The following is a 23,059-nucleotide window of genomic DNA, read 5'->3' as shown; positions in this document are numbered from 1 at the left end:
GACACAGAGGCAGGAAAAAGCTCTGTATGTGACTGACCCCATTGGAATGGTCTAGTTTTCTGCACTGATGTCAAAAAATCTAATCTAATCATCAAAGTCACAATTTTCACATGTTCTTTCAGTCTCTTATGAGGCTAAAAGTAACATGTCAAAGAGGCTCACGTTAAGTGTAACCTAATTAAGACTGTAAGTGGAATAATGTATGACCAATCATGTGATAAGTATGGCATGTATTCATGAAACATTATCTGCACTGCTGTGTTCATCCTGTGACTTCAAACTGGCTCCAAACGAACTGCTGCACCAGCTATCAGCCCTGACAACATGGCCACCACACACCGGCAAGACGAAGGAGGAGGGAGAGGGAGGGGAAGTGAGACAAACGTAGACCAATAAAAGACCCATACTACTACTACTACTACTACTACTATTACTATTAATAATAATTATTATTATTATCATAGGAACATGAATGTATTTACTAGATTTCACTGCAATTCATCCAATAGTTGTCAGAACATTTCACTCTAAACCATGGACGTAGATTTGGGTAAGGACAGTATGGACATGTCTCTACCAACGTCAAGACGATGCTGAATTGTTCCTATCTATACTTTTACCCATCTCAAATGATCTGAACATTTCAGCTCCCCTCTGTGTTACTGGTAAGATCTATACAGCAGCTATGAGTTGCCTGATTTGTGTGTTTTCTGCAAAGCAAAGGTTCATATGATAGAGAGTGAAAGACTAGGATATGGGGGATACTTGACTACGATCTGGCAACCCTTAGCTTCAAACTGCATTATGCATTGCTGAGCAGCTCCAGCCCAGTAGCAGTAATAGTGAAGCTGGTGATGTGTGGTGGTGATCCTAATACTGACTGTATTAGAATTGTATTTATATTATTTATAGTTTAAAGGTTTCAAATGTCACAAAATTGTTGTCACTGGACACAATGAACATGACTTGATATTATACTTGAATTTCATTGGTCAAGTGTTGGCTAAATGTCTCCAAAAGAAAGTTCTGTAATCAGTCCAAACATGTGTCCTCTTTGAAATTAGCTATTTAAAGCCTCCCTCCCTCTTTACATGAGTGGATCAGGAGCTGAGTTCTTACTGCATGTGGGTCACTGAGACATGAACATTATTTATAAAGTAAATTAGCCACAGCTGTTTTTTTCTTTTGTTTTGTTTCAGGCAAGATTTTCTTCTGAAAATCCTTTCAGGAGCAGGCTGAACAACACCGCCCATTGCATGGCTGCACTAAAGGTTATGCCAATTCATGTGTAGTTATAGAGAAAGATTGGTAAAAACTTTGACCTGCTGGTGGCACTAAATGAAAGGTCAGTGGATGTCATCCTCTGGCAATCTTTACAATCTTAGCTATTCTTAAATATCTGTAACTATTGATTGGATGGACAGGAAGTCCATTTTAGTGTGACTGATTCTGTCATAGAGCCACACCACCAGAATGGCAACAAAAGGAAACATATAAAACCATCTCCTGCAAACTAACAGGCAGAAAATATGAGGGAGGGAAATGGGGATATAAAAAACAAAGAAAAAAAAGTGAGGGTGGAGATATGTGGATGGAGAGAGGTGCAGATAGAGGACAGGATGGGTATCAAAGAGGGAGGGAGTGGTTGACAGGAAGTACTGGTGAGCTTAAATTGCCAATCAGCAGGAATTCTTCCTTTCATTAGGAGAGAGAGAAATGTAACTATCACCTACAAACCCACAAAATACCACACACACACACAAAGTTACTGCGTATGTGTGTGTGTGTCTGTGCGATACAGTGTCTGCTTACAAGCTTTTAAATGAGTTGCTTAGCTATCTAATCTCAATTTTGGAACAGTATGTTATTCGTGATCAATGATGAGAAGACTGAAAAGCACGAATATTCGTGTAATAAACAGTTAGATGAGCTGGGTAGAAAGGAAGCGATGGCTGAAGGTAACCTGGTGGGTGTGATGCCACTCCTCAGGGGTGGAGAGGGATGATGGGGTATGGAAGAGGAAGTGTTAATGAAATCACAGCATCTAACAGAGATTACTCCCTCCTTTCCCTCTCTCTTCAAACTCTCCCTTTCCAGTAGCTGAAACAACAATGGCCGGATGCTGACTGTGTTTTCATGTCCTTGCTTTTAACTTCAAACAGTGAAGGAATCTATTTAAGGTATATAAGACTGCATTTCTGTGAGAATACAGAAGAGTGATTTGAGGTATCCAGGATTTCAGTCCGTCTTCTGCATGTTAGATGTCTGACAGTTGGAGTACTTAAAGGTTTAGGTGGACTTAAAACTCTCCTAATCGAATCATTAGCACAAAAATGCTACTACGTGAGAACGTACATGGAAAGCAGAAGTACAGTCTCACCAACATAAAAATGTAGGACAGAAATGAACTAAAACTCATAAGGAGATTTTCTAAAAACACCATCCAGTCAAAACCTAAGCTAAATGTTACACTGTGTTGAAAATAATCAAGTTTAAATCAGTCCACTTACTTCCAGGTCAATTAAGGACAAATTATGCATATTTTTACAATATGAGGATGTTATTCCATTTACTTGTACTTAGATAGCCTATACGTTAGCTGACTCAAGCAGAAAACACTTCTTGATTATAATGTTACCATTTAGCAGCTGGGGATTCTGATGTTGAACTGGCTGCACTGCTGAATCCACTCTCAACAACACAGTCAGAAAATCTACAAACTGTCTTTGTAGTTTATACCATAATAAAAGTTTAATGTGGGAAGCCAGCAGCAAAGGCTTTGCAGTGGAGAGAAGAATTTCATGTTTAGCTGCTGTTGACGCATTCAGAGAAAGTAGAATTGAGACATTAGGATTGGTCAGTTGGAACAATGAAGCGTTCGGATTTTGCTAACAGCACTGATTCATGCTTCTTCACCACCAGTAGTTGAAGCTCATGGGTATTGTAGTATCTACCATCCAAATCACCAACCAAACTGCCAGAAAAAAATGCTTGGAAACAAAATTGAAATACTTAAAACTAATAGTGGTAAAATAAACCTAGCATAAAGGACAGGTCTGCATCAGATGTAGCCATGGTCAGGATACAAACACACACACTCACAGAAACAGTGTTTCCCATTCAAATCACTGACTAGATCACCCTTCTTGAGCCCTGCTACAGACTCTACCAGGAATTCAGTTTGAGCTCCAAGATGGTGCCAGTGATGGACACTGCTAAATCAGCTGGGACCACCAGAAGCATCACAATGCAACTCCCTTAACTGACTGGACAGTGACTCTTCAAGTCACAAGGAGTCAGACTCTGTGAAGCTCAGTCAGATTGACAGGGGAGTGTCTTCCATCTTCAGGTCTCCCCACAGATGGTCTGTGGGTTATTTGTGTGGTCAATGTCATACTGAAAGGTGAACTGTTGCTCCAAACTCATGTCTTGTGCATTCACCTATTCCTCAATCCTGACCAGTCTCCCTGTCCCTGCTGCAGAGGAGGGCTGTCATCTGCCTTTCATTCACAGTGGCTTCTTCCTAGTCACTGTACCATAAAGTTCTGACTGATGGAGTGATGCTGAGATGGTCGTCCTTCCAGCAGGTTCTTCCCTCTCTGCAGAGGACTTCTGAAGCTCTGTTAGACTGACTGCTGGGTCCTTGGTTACCTCACTGACCACAGACCTTCTTGTCCAGTTATTCATTTTTGCCGGATGGACAACTCTGGGAAGAGTCCTTGTTTCTAAGAACGTGTCTTCATTTTGTCACTGTGGATTATTGAGTGTATATTGCTGGGCAAATGGCAATTTCATTTATCATTTAAAATTAAATCTATATTACAACTAAGTGAATGGACCTAAACACATTCTGGATATTCCATCCCAGGGTCTCCGCTCTCAGAATTCATGTCTGCTGTCTGACAGTCTGACTTGGCTGAGGTTGTTAAATCCAAACTTAAAACTCATCTTTTTTGCCTTGATATTCTGTTAGTTGTTATTTTTTAAAGCATCCAGGGTGTGTGTGTGTCTCTCTCTCTCCCTGTTTTCTCACTCAGTGGTGGACCATTGTCTGTCCTGGAACCTCCCTCTCCTTGCTGTCGGTGCCTCATTCCACGATGTTCAGCCTCGTCTCTCGTCTTGGTCTCTCCCTTATGTGCATGTTTGTCCTTGCCTTCTTCTCCTTCTGTGTGCTTGTGCCTTCTCCTAGATGTGTGAATTGTGTGGTTGAGTTTGCCTCTTGTGCGTTTGGGCAGTCTGTTCTCTTCCCAGGTTGCCATGACTTCACTAGACTATCACATCCTTTTTTTTTTACTGCTACTTTTCAATTAAGTTAGCAGCTCCAACACCAATTACAACCAAACTACAACCAAACAGGGGTGTGTTTCTGTAGGTTTAAAAGAAGCAAGTATGCAGTACAAAAGTGCTGTGACATAACCCACCTCTGGCGTTCCTTCAGACACGTGAAAGACGTGATGTTCTGACAGAAAACCCTGTGGCGTTGGACAGGGACTGGAGACGTGATCATGGTCTCAGGTCTGACTCGTGCAGCAGGTTTTGGTCCCAGCTGGTATAAAATGAGACATTAACACAATCTGTGATGTATCATAAATATTCATAACACAACGCTGGCCCCCGCAGCCATGAGCTAACTCTGCCGGCCGACTTAGATACACTAATATTGATCATAGGGGCTAATGTTCACGCTGAAATTACCCTGAATGAATTATTCAACAATGGAAATGTCATGTACTGTCATGTATACAGTTTGTGTTGTTATACAGTTTGTTCCTCTACTGGTTTCCAAGTTTTACAAGTCAGTTGTGCAAAATGCATTGAGTTTTTGGTGAATTCTCAGATCACTGACTGTGTATAAGTCACAACATTTCCGGGATATTTTTTAACAACATGCTACTGATTGCACACTACTCCATCATGAATAAACAACATGAATGAAGTTCTAAATATGACAAAACTCAAAGTGTGCAGATGATAACACTGTAAACACATGTTCTGCATTTGAAATGCCCTAAACATTACTTGTTAAAGTTACAAGCTACATGTATCTCAAAAAACCACTGAATGTATTTACTTACTGTCCACCATTGTTCCCTTGGTTCACTCAGTAGTTCCCTGTTTGTGACGTGTTCAGACTTGTCAGTTGCTGGAGAGATTCTCACACTTTATCATTGTTCTGTCATTGAGAAAAAAAAAAAACAAGGATTTTATTTTTTACATTCCTTTTGCTTATACCAAATTGTATTATTTGGAATATATTAGAAGAAAAGAAACAGACACAAAAAAATTAAACTTAAATTTAGGTTAGTGTCTTTACAACTAATCTGTCACAGTGTGGGATGACTGATGTTGGTGACAGACGGAAGGATTTTCTTACACCCTGTCTGCACAGGCGGCGTCGTGAAAGCAAAGCAGCAGCAGGAACTTCAGTCCTCTCTTAGTGTTTGCACAGGATGCTTTCAGCCGCCACACTGCTGTGTGCTTACATGTGTAAAACAGAAGAAAATAGACTAGTATCCTAAAAAGACGCTTCGGGTCACAGCTACTCCTGCAAAGAGGAAGTAAAACACAAGCTGTTATGCAGCCTGTGTGGACAGCTGCATTGACTGAAATGGTTACAGTAAGTCTTTTATTTTTTCCACAGAGGGATTAGAGACCAATGGACTGAATATACATTTAGGTGCACCATTGCTCCTCATATCAACTAATTTGGCCTCGTGCTTGTGTTGGCCTGTGGGGCTGTTGCATTCAACCCTGCACAAGTCAGGTCACGGCCCCGCTTTTGGAAAGTAAATTAATCTGACACCAAATCCACCGACAATAATGACACATGCAAAACAATATCATCTGTAAGCAGCACACAGCCACAACACATAAAACCACAGCCAGCCACATGACTGGATCATTTCTATTGTGTGTGTTATTGACAGAGGATAACGTCAGCCACACATTTAAAACCACAGAACAGATCTACAGCCCTCTCACAGACACGTTCCTGGATGCCAGTGATCAATGATCATATTATTGGCTAAATACTGGCTTTTTTTTTTTTTTTAATCATCAGATTCCCTGTGGATTAGATTATGAACCATTCAACAGCAAAATCACTCTTTTTTGAAGAATCAACAAGATTTAAAGTTTCTCTCCCTGCTGAGCTCATAAAATTCCTAGATGATCAAGCAGTTCATACACCTGCGCCATGGAGATGATTTCTTCTGAAAAGAAATGTCTGAGCTCCCTTTAGATGGCAGAGTCTTACTAGGCCAGGGACATGGAAAATTCATTCAGTGCAAGAAAACACTGACCACATATAAATGCTTCTTACCAGAGTGACTGAACCTCTGGTTTTCTCAGAATATTATGTTGAATTTGTTTTATGTTTAGAGGAGCTGAGCTGAGCTTTGACTTTGTTTAATTCTAACACTGCAACTGCTGCCTCTTTAAAACACTCACCTATTAAACACCATTAGAGCTCCAAAGAAAAAAAAAACCAAATAAACAAACAAACAAAATATGTTGAGAAATCCTTCTTAATATACCCTGAACTTTGAAGTAGCAAAATCACAACTACACACACAGCTGTGGAGGTGATACAGATCAGGCTGATTGCAAATTAGCAGCTTTTGTCAGCTGTGAAAGAGGTCTGGCAATCAGCAATTCCATGTGAGTTTCCACAGCAACATGCCACAACCAACAGACACCCAAAGAGGCAAAGCCGTCTGTGCTCTGTGCGACTGCAGATGCAGTCACTGAAACCACAAAACTATTTAATGTGTCAAAAGTCCCAAATATCAAGACGGCATAAACAAACTGGATCAGAAGAAGAGAGGAACAGTAACCTGTAACAGCAGCTTGAAACATGGAGACAGCGATACACATACATTTAACAGATGGCATTTGATCATACATTCACAGCTGTGACATTGATTACTGTCAAAAACAGAAAAAGACCATCCACACCTCACTGAAGGTAAAAGTTCCTCAGTGAATGCAGAAGTCACTCCAATATTAGCTTTTTAATTAGACCCAGAATGCACCTGTTGATCACTTAGCCTGTTTACTGGGTGGCACATGTGTAGATGCGTGAGTATTTAAAACTTTTTTTCTTACCAGTGCCATGGCACAGTGATGCTCACCATAACCTATAAAGGCCTCAGCCTTAATTTTATGGTTATTCTGCAAATTTTTTGCTCCCTGATTTTCGGGTGAGGCACAGCCCAGCTAGACTAGATGATGTTGCTACCATTAGTAGCATCTCCAGTTGTGTACGTTGATGTCGTTGGGTGTTTCAGTCTTTAATGATAACATAGACACCAAAGGCAGGCCCACTACAGACTGATCAGACCTGAGTGTGTGTCTCATGGATCCTGGTGGCTCAGACAGTATCTCCTCCTGTCAGCCACAGCCAGCTCCTTTCAGTGGTATAGACAAGTGTTTTGATTGCTCTCCTATGGGCCTGCCCTCTGACTCTGTCCTCTTTCTGAAGCATCGCAGTGGAGCTGGCTGCAAAGCTTGTGCAACCCACCTCAATTGGATGCACTCTCACGTTCCAGCCTTGCTCCTCTGCTTCAGCTGCTCAATCAAGCACAAGAATAAATTGCTAAATCAAATTGCCTGGGCGGCATGGTGGTGCAGTGGTTAGAACTGTCGACTCGCAGCAAGAGGCCCGATCTGGGCTCTTCTGTGTGGAGTTTGCATGTTCTCCAGGTACTCCAGCTTCCTCCCACAATCCCAAATACATGCACATTAGGTTAATTGGCTACTCTACATTGCCCCTAGGTGTGAGTGTGTGCGTGAGTGGTTGTCTGTCTTTGTGTGCTGGCCCTGTGATTGACTGGCGACCAGTCCAGGGTGCACCCTGGACTCTCACCCGTAGTCAGCTGGTATAGGTTCCAGTTCCCCCGCGACCCTGACGGATCAAGCGGTATAGAAGATGAATGAACAAATGAAATTGTCTGAAATGAGCAACTGCATGGTTTAAGCACTGTTCATAAATGAGGGCCCTGGTATGGTGTTCTTGTTAACTTGATCGTATTTGGATTTCAGTATGCAAAGTATTATCCAAGGGAAGCGATGCAGGATTCTGTCTTGGGACAGCTGTGACGTACAAGGAAAGACTGATATGACAGATACACACCCAACAGTATCTGTGGGCTGGATGCATTTACACTGCATTAACCTGTGTTTATCCTTAACAAGGTAAGATATCCAGATACAGATTGCATCTTAATTCCAGGTGAACATGTCTAAACAAATGGTGAAATTTTCCCAAAGTGATTCTCAGTTGTGATCAACTGCAGTCTACAGATACTACATCTGGCTTAAAGCATGATACCACAAAGTTAACTCTGCGTTTTGTTGACATTGGCTATACTTTGTCCCTTTCTTGGACATCAAGAATAGCCTCTGGCCTGGCCAAGCATATCTTCCCATCAAACATCCAAGGACACCTGTAAGCTTCTCAAACAAACTCAGACCACCTCTCTGGGAGCTCAGCTCTAGGATAATGTAACATCCTTTGGCAATCTTGTCTTTGTAATGCTCATTGACTTTGTATCCATCATTAACTTAGGTCACAGTACTGGAACCTTTGAATCACATGGCACATGTCAGTGACTCTTCAGCTGAATAGGTTTCTGTTTCACATTCCTGGCACTACATCTTCTGGACAAGATGCTGACTCACCACCATTGTCACTCAGTATTTAATGGTTATGGTTTTGTAATATATCAAGGAACTCCTGAAATTCCATCCACTTATTAAGAACATACATCCTTTGCCTAAGCAATGTCATCCTTTGGCGGATGACACACAATTTGCTCTGAGATGAATTTAGAGCATCTCTCTGGGATCTCAGATCTAGAATAGTCGACAGTGTGAATGTGGATTAGCCTCCAGCCTGAATGACAAACTGGGAACTGCCCCCTTTTCAGACAGAAGACATTTCTGGCCTTAACATTTTTGTAAATTTTATAAAAATGATGACAAAATGAGCAGGTAGTAAATAGCAACAGAAACCATGTTGATATCAGCACGAGCAAGACTTAATTCTTCAATATTGGGATGCCTAATGGTGCAGGAGTGGGAGCAGCTCCCATCCTTAAGCACTGCCCCATATGCCCCCTCTGCTGTTGCCCATCTGGCAGTTGATGGTGTAGATCTGCAGGACCATGTCAACCGCTGACCAAGAAGGCGAGAATAGTTTGTCACAATTTAACATTTTCTTACAGCTGCTTTTAGACCACAGCTGTATGCACACACTCACACTGGCTCACACACACATCAACATTTTAAATCTCTCTCTCTCTCTGTCCAGATGGCAAAGAAGCTTGCAGGTACCGCCTCCGACACAGCTGTCTGAGTTACCAGTGTGGGTAACAAGTACAGACAGGTTCTCATCAGCATCGTCACCTGCGCAGAGAATCTGTTCAGCATGGTGGTTAGACTAATGAGGCAGTACTAACTCACTGGGATACCCAGCGGGAGTCCTCTACCTGCATCATTGTCTAAATTGGTGTTGGATTCAAAACCTACTGTCTCCTCAACCTTCCACCAGCTGAACTTTCCAAAGATCTCTGGCCAGTTTTGGGACCTATCATGTGAATCATACCAAAAATACACCATTCAATCATCTTGTCACTCTCACTCATGATCTTCTGCTCACTCCAGATTCAGATTCCACCTCTGTGCTTCTCTTACTGGAGCTCAGTTAGACCTTTGACACTGTGCTTGGTCCTCTGCCTTCCTCTCTATTATTGCACCGCTTGGCCAAATAATACACAATCATGGAATTAATTTCCATTGTTGGGGTGATGATACTCAGCTGCATCTTCCTCTAAAAGCTGATGACCCTTCTCCAGTGAGGAAATTACAGACTTAATGGTCTGCTGTGAAAAGCTAAATTCAGATAAAGTGAGATGCTGGAGCAGGTAACAGTAGAAGACAAGAAAAGCAAGAAAATTATTTTTATTTTTATTTTTTATTTTTTTAACAAACATTTTGAATGCAGGACATTTTCTTGTTATAGACTATTTTTACTTTGTTCTGTGTTCTGTGAATCAAAATGTTTCTAATAAAAAGAAAAAGTAGTTGTGCAATCTACACCTTGTTTGGAAGGTTTATTATCACAACATGTAAACATGAGGGCAGCAACATGAGTAACTGCAAGACTAATTAGAAAAACACAACATGAACATGCAGGTCATGTAGTTTCAGGGTTCAAAGGTCAAAATAGGCTGAATGCTCAAATGAGCAAATTAATTGTGCTTTCATTAGCTTAGAATGAGCCCTTCATATCTACATAGGGTTAAGATTCTCCTCCACAGCACCTGCCATGTTGTTCCGCTATATGTTTCTACAGTAGCCCAGAATGGACAAACCAAACACTGGCTACAGAGAGGGCTTTCTGCCTTTTTACATTACCTGAAAGCCACTGTAGCTTCTCCTATACACTTGAAGAGGGAGGAGTGAGGGGAGGGGTATTTAGTTTGTTGCAATCTGCAACCTCTCCTGTAGATAGCACTAAATCCTACACACTGGTCCTTTAATGCTCCAAACTTATTACTCTTAATATGATACAGAGGCAGTCACATGACACTCCTTTATGAGCAGTGTAGATGTTAATTAGTGCTGCAGGGAGATATTTAGGACAGGGTGTCCTGGCTAATGCTGGAGTGGATCACTAACCTGAGGCTGTTGAAAGTTGCTGCCTCTCTAATGATCGCACAGTGACCACACAGTGACGGCTGCTGCTGGACCAGTGTGCAAAGCTTCAGTCTGTGAAGACAGCTGAAAGACAAAGAGTGACAGTGAAATCATACAGTACAGCTAAGAACCATCATTTCACCATCTAGTTCTTTGTTTGTCATTGTTTACAGTATCCAAGGTCACAGATAAACTCTCACCATCTGTTCTTTTCCTCTGTACCTGCATATGTACTACATATGAAGGATATAATACATGTAGAATACATATTTCCTGAGACCTTACAGTAGTATTTCCTCACTCTGTGCTGTCATTTTGTGTGAGTTGAACTGCCTTAAAAACCCTGAAGCTCTTCTCCATCCTTCTATTCCATTCCTCCCTTTACACAGAAGATGGAACCATGTCCTGTTAATACCAGCTCTGCCTGCACGTTTAACAAGATGGCAGCTAAATGGAAATACAAGGGAGACACACAGTGGAAATATCTTGTTATTTCACTCAGCTGAGTGTTGTTCCCTGTAGACCCTTTGGGTGTGATGGTCTGACAGATAAATGTACCTTATTTATAGTTTGCATATTTCATTTAATGTTATTGTTAATCTTATTTTATTGGACCTTTGTGTTATTAAGCAGCCTCACTCTAAAAACAGGTGAGTTTGACTCCTCAGTTATAGGGGGAAGCGTTTTCCATTCCATATAACCAGAATACAGAAAGAAATCATCAGTGCCTGACTAACACCCAATAGACTGGATCTAATTCTATCTAAAGACCTGATGTAATGAACCAGTTTTAATTAAAGTCTGTGTTACTTCTGGCATTTGGCTGGAGACCTAACCCAGCTTTTCATTTAACTAACCCAAAGTCTTGGCTAAATAACAGAAACACCTGTCAGCAAAACACAATTCAATTCAACAGCAGCACAAACCTCAGCATCCAAAATGACCATAAAGTTTAATCAACACCTCTGTAGAACTGTTTCAGCTCAGACTGACCATTCTAACCTTCACGAAGGAAGATCTATAGCAGGACAAAAGCAGACTGCATTTGTTTCAGCTGGGTGTGTGTGTGTGTGTGTGTGTGTGTATAACATGTGCATGTGGCTTAAGAGTACTGAGACAATGGTTTTCTGTGCAGATGAAGCCAGATGATCAAACCAAAGCATCCCAGAACCACCGTGAGTCATACATTAAACACTGAGCAGTTTTCCAGGTGCTTGTCTCTGTGTGGGAGAAACAGACGCTGCTCTAATCTCTTTCTGAAAGCCAGTCATCAGTAGAAGGTACCTGAACTGATTTGAGTTTGACCTCAGGTTCCCTGTCAGGTACAGATGCAAGTTTCGTAGCAAACACACACCAGTGACAAGTATAACAACATGAAAACAAGCTGCGCAGCACGTAACATACAATCACATGGTTCATGTCACCCAACCGCCCCCCCCCCCCCCCACCCCTCCCCTCCACACTACACCTTTTAGACAAGCTGTTGCCCCTCTTGCTGCTGTCACTCATCATGTAATGGTCTTGGTCCTGAAACAAGGCCTGGGAGTTCCAGTCCCCTGTAAAGGACACACATCCCCCTCAGCAGCTCCAGAGAAACATGGCTGGATCATAGACTGTATAAGACATGGACGTAGCACCCGTGACGTCACCCACTGGTTTTGGCCATTTGAGCTGCGCCATCTTGGTTTTTAGTGGGAGTGTACTTTCCATATTTGGCGAAGAGGCGGTTACTCTACGGGTCAGCCGGCCGAGAACTCGGCCACTTAGCTCGGAGCAACAGAGCTAGCCTAAGGCTAATCAGCTATTCAGCTATTCAGCTAGGCTAACAAGCTAAGCGGCAGCTACACGCAGCTACACGCAGCTACATCCACCACACGTCATTATTTCATATTGATAAAATATATTAAAAAGTTAAAAACATTATTATTATTATTAATGATAACGATTAAAATGTTTAATATTTAATATTTACCGGCTTTCACCGCTGCCTCCACTATCCACTTACAGTTACAGCAGCTGCTTACTGACGGAGCTGCTCTGTCCATGTAATGTCGGGCTTTTTAAACAGAAAAATGAGACGAAATAAAATTGTAGCCTAGTATTCCCACAATAAACGGACTCTGAGAGCACGGAACACACCGCAGCAGCGCTCCTAACATTAGCTGCTCCGGTCCTCTATCTGTATCAGCAGCGACCATAAATCGCCAATTAAGTCATAAGCCAGCAGCAAAATATGCCGGTACATGCTAATTACTGCAAACATCCAGGTAAAATAGTGAGAAATTTACTTACCGAAAAAAACTGCAACACAGACTCCTTCGACGGTCCGTTAGTACAGTCTACACTACAACAAGCCATACTGTCACAAAAACCTATCCGAACATTGGCAAACAAACACGGGCACTGCAGCCCCTGTCAACCGTTGGAGGTAGCCGGAGGCCTCTGGATGTAGCCGCCTAGCCCAGCCGATGCTTTACCAAAGAGCTAACTGCCTGTGCCTGTCTATGGGCTGTCACTCAACGTAACCCCCCTCAGTGTTCACGGAGGTGGAAATTATCAATAGAGACCAAAAACAAAAAATGTACCAGGCTGTAAATACGTTTTTTTTAGGCTGTAGGCTAAAGTTGGCTATTTTAACATGGGGGTCAATGGAGAATTGCTCACTTCTGGAGTCAGCCCCCAGCGGCAGCCGAGGAACTGCAGCTTTTTGAACGCGGAAGTGATCCTCACTGCTGAAACCTACAACTCCTACACCCCCTTGGGCTGGATCAATATACAAGACATCACAAGTTTCTGTGTCGAGGTCAAGGTGATTAAGGTTGGTAGACACAAAAAAAATACAGTTTCAAGGCAAACAACAGATAATGTAATGAGAAGTCATTTGCTTTTTAAATTATTATTCTACTACCTATGAGAGTCAAAGAAAGTCTCAGCAAAATGTATTATTCATAAACTGTCCAAAACAGAAAGGACTCATCCTGCAGGACATGTGTGCTGTACATTTTATAACAATCTCCCATGATATTATGGATAGCAGTGTCTGTGGGCACTGGTTGGTCAGGTTGACTTATTTAAATACATTATGCCAAGCAGCAGTTTGTTTCAGAGACCTAGTATAGGGTGACCTGAGCTACTGTATCATGTTACAAACTTTTTCTCTGCAAATTAACATTTAAAATCCGCATGTTTCGTTTTGATGAATCACATGATGTAGAGCCAAAAGTCAAACACAGTTTCTGAGAGCTAGTTCATGTAGCAAGCTACAGCACTGAGCTTGGTTAATTCCTCCTTAACAAGCTAGAGGAGACTCCAGTTAAATGACATGGACTGTTTGGAATAATAATTTGTGTCTGATTTGTAATTTTCCACACAACAGTTCAATTACATTGCTGAAAATTCTTAAAACTGCATCTACTCTAAATCCAGTCTATGAATATGCAAATATTATTAACCTCAAATGTTTAACTGTTGGACCATGATGTTTCTTACTTGACTAAATAGTTGATTCTCAGTGTTAGTGCACTGGCAGCTTCAGTTTTTCACATCCCAACTGGATGCTATGTTACGAAATAATCTTGCACGAACATGTTAGAAAGTGTGAAAACAGCCTTCGAGTGTCAAACTCATCAGTCAGCACAGAGAAGGACAAGCTTCCCACTGATGTAACAAAACACATTTTTGAGTGTAGGGAGACTTAAGTATTTCACTAAAGGAACAAATCTTATTTCAGTGGCTCAGTTTTCATCAGGTGATTTATGGAGCTTCAGTCATGTAATAACAGGTGGCCGGATCCAATTTGCCGACTAGTAATAACACTGTCGATCTCCTTTGGGGTCACCAACATCTTCTTGCACAAACGAGGCAAATGGAATCAGCACTGTGTTAACGTGTGGAGGAAACATGTTCAACAGTGTGAGAGCAGTAGATCAGATTATTTATATAAAGGCAATCGCAGTCCATCAGCTGTTAAGATATAGATTAAACACGGTACATATCCCAGTGCAACTTTATTTGTGCTTCATTTCATTGTCCATTAATGCTTGTAGCTAATATAATAATTAATAAGTATTTAGTTGTTTAAAAAAACCTGCTTTTTAAAAGCTTTTCATGAATACTGACACACAATATCAGATTTCAGTACCTTAAACACACGTATCAATACAGACACTGAATCAGGAGCTCAGCCTGTATTAGTCCATAGCAGATGATATTCTGACAGGTCACTGTAGGTAAACCACAGGTGGAATTAATTAAGGACCATCCCTGGTCTCATTAGTTCCACCTGGGATATTCCTGCTGTGACAAATCAAAATGTCTGCAGTGGAAAAAGTGTGTATTGGTATTAAATGGAAGTGCCAGGTTATAAACCATTAGCTGACTTTGGCATGCAAATATAGGACGTTCTGAGTTCACGGACCACGATCACTACTGCTCATCCTCATACAGGACTTCATCGATGAGGACATCGTTGTCATCGACAGGGATTTCCTGACACAGCTGCTCTTTGAAGGCCAAGGCGATGGTGTAGGGCTTTCCTTTAGGGTGTCTGATGCAGCGCTCCAAGTAGGTGTCATAGAATCCTTTTCCTCGTCCCAGACGCCTCCCCAGCTGGTCAAAACCCAGGCCTGGCATCAAGATCAGGTCCACACCTCCTGGATAATGAGAACAGACAAAGTAATCAGAGATGAAGCTCTGGAAAAAGCCTGTAATGATACACAGCTGTCAGCCAAACCATGATACTGAGTATATATTTGATGTCTGCAGATATCTCAGAGTGGCATTTGTAAGACATTTTGAAGGCCAAAAAGCACAAGACATTAAACTCTCTCAGCTTCTGAAAATACAAATTGTGTTATCAGATTGAATGGGACTGTGGAGTCATCCAGAGGACAGCATTTCAGCTGCTGTGATGCTATTATTTTCAGACTATTACTTTACACATGATGAAACAAGGATGAAACAGACAGTCAAACACTTTTTTAGCTGCACCAGCAGCATGGAAGTTGCATCTGTCCGTCAGTTCACCACCTGTATCCACACAGAAATATGTCAACAAAAAATGTTTTAATGGATTCCCATTCAGCTCGGGTCAGACCTGCACAGTCTCTCGAGAAGAAATCCCTATCAATTTGGTGATACCCTGATTTTTATCTAGTGCCACCAGCGGGACAAAGTTTTCACTTATCCAGTGAAATAAATGAATATCCATTTAATGCACTGGCCACAATGGGCACATTTTGTACCGACTTTGACCCCAGATAATGAATCATGCTTTTATTCTGACTGACAGGGGTTTGGGAATATTAGCAGGTCAGTGCTTGGCCAGAAACAGTAGAGGGCACTGTTGTCTGCTCTACCAGTGACTAATGCATCACAAAGAGTGACCCATAAAGGGTTGGAATTACAGGTTGAGATTAGTAAGAGAAGAAAATTACTCTCAGGGCTCACACAGCTACAATTAGTAATCCAAAAAGAAACACAGAGCAGTGCAAATGAGTAACTGTATGTTGCTGATGCTGTTAGCTTTTTCTAACAGAATATCCGAATAAATCAAGCACCACTACACTGACTAATTTTAACAAAAATATCTCTTGTATTTGTCTAAATCATCAGATACAGCAACCTAATCCTTGTTTCCATGGTAATCTGGAAACAACACAAAGTATAACATAATATTTTATTCATGAAATTTATTTATGTATATTGTCCCAGTTCTGTGTAGGGTAGTTAATGAGTGTGGGTAGATGCTTGTAGTTACCAATTTTTGTTTTATGCTTCTTTTTGGAGGATGTGTATTCTGTTGGATTCACTAAAGTCAGTAAGTGTGTAACTATTGTAACAAAAATATATGATCATATTTTAATAAAACCTACTTTCTAATCTGCTCATCTTTTAATTTGCTGCTGATGTAAAATTCAACGCTTCCTCCACGTTTACTTGTGTTGATTAATTGATCATAATCTTTACTTTCACAGCACAAATTCCATCAACATGGTAACTAGTCAGGTAACCAACTTGCTGCTATGACTTTCAACAGAAATAATTAACTGCAGTTATTTCTACTTTGCTGCTGTAGCTTTACAGTATTCAAAAAAATGGCAAAGTAGAAGCAACTGGAAATAATGAATGAATGAGAACAGTATTTCAGGCAGCAGCAGAGGTGGAACTGTGACATGACTCTGATGTTGTACTGACAGAATTATTGCTGTGGAAATGTACATTAAACTGCTGTAATGTTAAATTTTCCTGCTGGTGATTTTATCGTAGGCAGTGCTACAGTAGTAGATTTGTGTCACACAAATCTGTGTGACACAAACGTGGTCCTACTTTTTTACTTTTACCAACTTTCTCAACTTAGGACGTCGCTCCTATCTCAGCCAAAATGTAAGAAGTCTCCAGAGGAGTCCTGTTAGGAGGTAGTAGGAAATGTTGCTGAGGCAAACTATCTGTGGGAGAAGAGATGTTCATTAATCACTATGAGCTTATTAAAAGATAATGTTTTAACAAAAATTGATTAATTTTATGATGGAACTTGTGCAGAATGAAATTAAAAGTCCACGATTTCTCCACATAAACCAAGGTCCTTAACCCGACCTGGATCACTCATACAGCTCCTCAGATAAAGCACTATTCTTTGTGAATACATAAGTAGTAATAATAAGAGAAGATAAATTCCATGTTTTCAAATAAGATGCGCACACAGCTGTGTTTGTAACATCACTGCTGCATCTGCATGCAAGATGTGACGCTACACAAGTAAGATGTGACGCTAATTTAGGCTTTGTAAAAAGATGTGCAGGAACATATGGCTGAGTTACACTATTTAGCCTATAAATTCAAACAGTGGGCCCTTACAGAAAGTTCTGAGAGCAGAAAACTGAGCATCCATTGGGGACCAGCTGATTTTTTTGAGAGCTCTCTATTAGTTTTGGAAAACAAACATCAACTGCTTCAACAGTCAGAGCTGCAGCATTTAACTGATTAGTCATTCACAAGCAGTAAATTCCAAACACTCTCATTTCCCAGCTTTTCAAATGTGAGTATTTGCTGCTTTTTCTTTGTCTTGACATTTCAGTAAATGAAGTTTCTTTGGGCTTTGGACTGTTGATGGTTGACAATATTTTGGGCTGTAGGAAACATCTGGATTCAGTCAAAGGAAATACATAAGGTCAAAAGGCAGAGGTTCAGTATTGTCAGTACTGTGACACTGTAGGCTGATATTGAGAAATTGGCACATACTCAACTTGATCCTCCCTGCCTGATGTTGTGGTAAATGCCGAGGTCAGATGGACACACTTGTCTGGGTGAGTAACCATGCACAGTGTTATTCCCATGGTGACAGTGGATGAACCTCTTTAGAGCAGCGACAGCTCTATCTGCTGGTCCGTCAGTGTCATTTCATTTGGCTGCACAACAAGTCAATTCAAGTTCATTCATAGAGCACATTTAAAAAATAACAAACATCTACCAAAGAGCTTCACAGAGAAATTAAATCATTCCAATCAAACAATAACACAGGAATTAGGATTAGAATATAAACACAGGAAGGATCAAATAAAAACTTAAATAAGAGGATATTAGTATGTTTAGAAATGTATAATATTTGGATAAAATCATCTGAGGGGTCTACAGGGGCTGAGCAGTTTAGAGATCTAACCTGTGCCAGTCTTCCTGATGCTTTAAATATTAAATCAAAGAATCTTAACATCAGTTCCGTTCTTCACTGGTAACCACTTAAGACAAAAATGAAATTTGTCCAGGTTGCTGAATCCGTCCAAGAAGGAGATGAGTTGAGAGAAAAGAAGAACTCTGGATAAAAAAGAGCTTTGATTCTGGTCTTTTAATTATAGATAAAATACCAGGCCCAACAGAGTCCAGCATTCCCTTGAATAGCTGTGATGGAATAATGTCTATGGGTCATGTGGTAGGTTTCATATGAGAAATAACACGTGACACAGAGGAGAGAGAGATCAGTTCAAAGTTGTTGAGAACTGACGAGTTAACCTGAAGGAAGGTGATGATATCTGAGAGAGTATAGAGTCAGTTGTACTAAAAAAGAATCTTAGGAAATTATTACAAGTATCTGCCTTTGCTTCATGATAACTTGTGGCTGCAGGGTTGAGGACTGTGTCTCAGTATCTCAGATGCTGGTAGGACATCAGGGCTGAACTTTAACTTTGTTTAGGAGCAACTGAGCTGAGAATAAGGTGCACATGCAATTGAATACTGTGACCAGCTCTTCTGTGCCCAGACCAGCGGAGGGAGATTTAATGAGAGCAGTGGCTGGCAGTGAGAGGAGTAATAGACCTGGAATAGCTCTGTGGCAGACTGAGTCTGAGAGTCTGGGAGGGGACTGAGGTGGGAAACATAATGGGCTGGATACACTGACATTGTTTATCAGGACTCTGGGGACCAGAATACCAAATGTTAAAATACCCATTACCCAGGACCCATGACTAACTGGGTAAGACTGAAAAGAGTCAATTAAATGTAGAAAATCCCAGGCAACTGGGTTACACTGCTGGGTAAGTTCAAACTTACACCGCACTTGTATGTTTGTCAATTGACATGCGTTTAAGGGTTAAAAAAAAAAAAAAAAAAAAAAAAAAAAAATCATTTTCCTAACTCATCACAGCCAGGAAGCTGTGGTGAGTGTGTGTGGTGTGACTGTGCAGGTGGGAATATTACCTGGTAGTATTTCTAATAGTTATTCATGCTGGTTTCTTGGCATGTGTAGTGGGAGTGGAGCTTATACTATATAACCCTCAGCTGATGAGGCTGGTCCTTTAGTTTTTGACATAGTTTTTTTTTTGACTGAACATGCCAATTCTGAATCTGTCTATTACAATGGGCTACCTTTTGTTTTAGAATTATAATTTTAACAAGGAGATTTTAAAAAAGCAGTCACACAGACAGCTGAATTCATAGCTAATTATTCTATATTCTCCGGCGTCTCTTTTCTGAGTTGCAGTAAATTTCAGTAAAAGTAACTCTTGTTCAACATTTATTAGCTCCAACTCCACCCTACACAGAAGTATAAACCAGGCTTTACCTGCAGCCAGTGCTTCCTCTCTGCTGTCGTCGTCTTCAGCGGGCTGTCGGATGTTCCAGGATGTCAGAGGCAGCCTGTCCATGTCCTGAAGACTGCTGAGCTGCAACATGTCCATATGGCTGCTGTTGCTCTTATATCTGGGGATGAAGCAGCTTTTACCCCACTTAAACACGTCTTTGATGATTTCCTCAGTGCGTACTTCATCATCCATGCTGAGAAACACTGCAATCCGCTTACAGGACACATACTTGGGGTGTTTGAACAGCTGAAAGAAAATACATAGGAGAAATTTAGAACCAGGGACATTATAAGAACACGGGAGCAGGGGTCAGAATAAATAAACTGTTTTCACATCATAAAACTCCTAAAGATTTCCACTCCGACTTGCCTCCATGCAAATGTCTGATTTGCTCCATTGTTTGATTTTTACTCAGTTAAAAAAATAAACAGAGAGAATACATCCAGTGTTCTCAGGTTTGTCCAAACTGAACATACATCTGACTAAGAAACATTAATCTTGACAATAATCTCAGCTGTGCTGTGGCAGACAGTTATAGGCCTACCAAAGTATAAAGAGGTTAAAGAGACAATGTAAGAATTACCACAAATGTCAAGTTTGATGGGGCAAGAAACATGAACGTGGACCATTAACAATCCCTCATTACACAGGAAAAACATGTGTGAACAAAACTATGGTAAGTGTGGTGGGTCAAAGCTGAAGCAGAAACTGTAAACTGTGATGGACGTTCACAACGGACAGTTTCTGAAATTATCCTTCTCTAACAACACTCAAAGTTTGTCTTTGTATCACACGACTGCATTTTACTTAACACTTCTGACTTCTGATGTTACTGCATTCTCACATCTCAGCAACCACTTCAATGTGTAAAAGTTGATGATATAAACGACGACCCAAACGACAGAAATAAGAGCTTAATGTGGAGCTTTTCTTCAACACCTATGGAGAATCAATGCCCATCCAGTCATCTTCCTGTCATCCTGCGTATCACACCAAACAACATCAATGACTGTGTGAGTCTGATGTTACTGAGGCATGAGGCATTCTCCTTTCCTTTGGAAATACTCTAAACAAGGACTGTGTGTACCTGTGACAGCAAGATATTTTAATTATTTTAAATTTAATTATGTTATTAACTTGCATATGGGTGTTTCAGTGCCAGGACCCTGGTATGGCAGTGGCTCACTGACATGGTTTAATGACACACTCACTGTTAATGAAAGTGAGTCATTATCAGTGCTAATTAGTAATAAGCAGCGCCTTCCCTGCTGAGAGGAGTCATAAGGTTGTGAACAGCAAATCTGCCGATTACTGAGCGTGTTAAAGTCTACAATTACCAAGCCAGACTGCATTCAAAACTAGGACAACTTCACAGTTAATTTAATGATCAGCAGTTACACAACTGCTTCGACTTAATGTCAAACTTTGGTAAAGGTTAGTCCAGCTACCTTTGCTCATCAATTCGGCATGGTTTCTAAACAGCAGACGCGCTTTATTTCATTATTATCATTATTATTATTATTTCATTTTTGTAATACTAACGCTGACTGACACGTGTGTTTAATTGGACGAAGACCGAAGGAAAGCATCGTTTTTTTCTTTTTGTTTTTCAAAATAAGAGTTTCATGTTACATTGCATGTACGATGAATTGAAAAACGGAATCTATGAATTCTTAAAGAGTAACTGGTCACTTTCAGACATTTTAACCATATGTAAAGCAGCGAATGGGAAACATTTTATTGGAGGTTGTTCTGATGTTTTCCCCCTGTAGTGAAGTGTCAACAGAGGGAAAAAACTGTGTCTGTGGTGTTCCATGGTCACTGCTAGCTAAGCTAACAGCCAACTCTACACCATGAATTCATTTCTCAGTCTCCTCTTACCTTCTGTGAAACAACCAGAGACTGTCGTTGTTTCTCCTCGTCACTTAGCGCTGCAACCCGTCGCTTTATCTCTTTCCTCAGAGCTTGCTTTGCTGCTCGCAGGGCAGCCATTCTGGCTTTGCTAACTTCAAACTGAGCTAAGCAAAAGAAAGACCATCTAACAAACAGCTGTGTGAAGTGTACTCTGTGTACGTGCTGTTTGTTAATGCTGTGGAAGCGGCGATTTCGACATAGCGTTTTGCTTTATGCAGCTTTCCAGAAGTTAAACATTAACATGTAGAACATCACATGCATTCATTCAGATTGACTAAAAATAAAAAGGAAATTCTTCTTCTTTACGTTTTTGACGGATTGTAACATCAACTTTGAGTTTTATACCGCCACCTACCGTACGTAGGTGGAGCATGTAGGGTCTTATACAGTCTATGTGTAGGACACGATCCGATGAAGAAATCCAAAATAAAAAAAAACAAACAAAACAAATAAATAAATAAAAATAAAAATTTAAACCTACTTTATTTTATTAAATAATTCTATTACCCCTCTCTGTGATTCCCACAATATTATTACATCTGCTCATGTTTTTTCCAAATAGAAACCAGTGTGATCAGACTTTAAGCTCCTGTTCCTACGTGATAATTTGGATCCATCAGTGAATATCTGTAAGTAATTAGACTAACGAATCCTTGTATACTGGTTTACACAGTAACTTATACAGAAACTAATCTCAAATCAGGGGTTTCGATGCTGACCTCGTGGATACTATGATGGTTGCTACAGGATATCAGGAATGGGGTTTCAGCAGGTTGATTCAGCCTTGTATTGGGTTGTTTACTGTAACTTGTACTGCTGTAAAAGTACCTGCTGCTAATTTAATTTTTCATTGTCCATTTTTAATTTGCATGGCTTTAGTTGCAACTGGAAACTGCATCAGTCAGTCAAAGCAACAATATTCAACCAAGCATACAGAGGGGTAGATGCTGTTACAGTGGCTGATGGTGTGTTTTGGTCAATTATACAGAAAAAAAAAAAATCATCAAAATATAAACAAATAAACAAAACCACCAGTTTAGTAAATGCAATTTTTTTTCCCAAATGACTAGACAAATATTAGATCTAGAGCACAATAATTCACTAACTAATTCTGGATGCTAAAGTTTGCTTTTGCTCCAAAACCAAACTGTTTCAAAGTCCACTTTTCTGTGACAGAGCAACAGTTGTGCTGTTTCATGTGCTGATTAGAGCACAAAGCTGATGTTACGTTGTGTGTCTGACTGACTTTGAATTTCCTAAATGTTAAATGAAGTTTGGCTTGACTTTCCTTCATGTTACAAAGGAGAAAAAGCTATATTTTATAGCTTGGCAGCAGTTTGTATAGAGAGCAAATGTTGTCTTTGTGCAGGCCT

At 40.6% G+C, this 23,059-nt stretch overlaps 1 protein-coding gene across 1 annotated transcript; it reads right to left on the bottom strand.

Moving 5' to 3' along the window:
- Positions 1 to 14,038: 14,038 nt before the first annotated feature.
- On the bottom strand, positions 14,039 to 21,952 carry mthfs (5,10-methenyltetrahydrofolate synthetase (5-formyltetrahydrofolate cyclo-ligase)). The gene is made up of 3 exons (XM_041039223.1): positions 21,654 to 21,952; positions 19,754 to 20,018; positions 14,039 to 15,353 (listed from the first exon to the last, which is right to left on the bottom strand). Exons 1-3 carry the CDS (start codon positions 21,762 to 21,764, stop codon positions 15,127 to 15,129), a joined length of 603 nt encoding a protein of 200 aa, XP_040895157.1. The 5' UTR covers positions 21,765 to 21,952; the 3' UTR covers positions 14,039 to 15,126.
- Between the last annotated feature and the right edge of the window lie 1,107 nt (positions 21,953 to 23,059).

This window comes from Toxotes jaculatrix, chromosome 1, assembly GCF_017976425.1.
Source record: "Toxotes jaculatrix isolate fToxJac2 chromosome 1, fToxJac2.pri, whole genome shotgun sequence".
Lineage (NCBI taxonomy): Eukaryota > Metazoa > Chordata > Actinopteri > Toxotidae > Toxotes > Toxotes jaculatrix.
Note: the sequence above shows the minus strand (reverse complement) of the source record. Positions and strands in the feature narration are given on the sequence as shown.

What these genes read in the sequence shown, in the direction of transcription:
- mthfs (XM_041039223.1), bottom strand. Translation starts at nt 21,764, where the DNA reads ATGGCTGCCCTGCGAGCAGCAAAGCAAGCTCTGAGGAAAGAGATAAAG. An exon ending in CTCTGGTTGTTTCACAGAAG is followed by an intron (nt 20,019 to 21,653) that starts GTAAGAGGAGAC and finishes ATTTTCTTTCAG; the next exon opens with CTGTTCAAACACCCCAAGTA. An exon ending in AGAGGAAGCACTGGCTGCAG is followed by an intron (nt 15,354 to 19,753) that starts GTAAAGCCTGGT and finishes CTCATTATCCAG; the next exon opens with GAGGTGTGGACCTGATCTTG.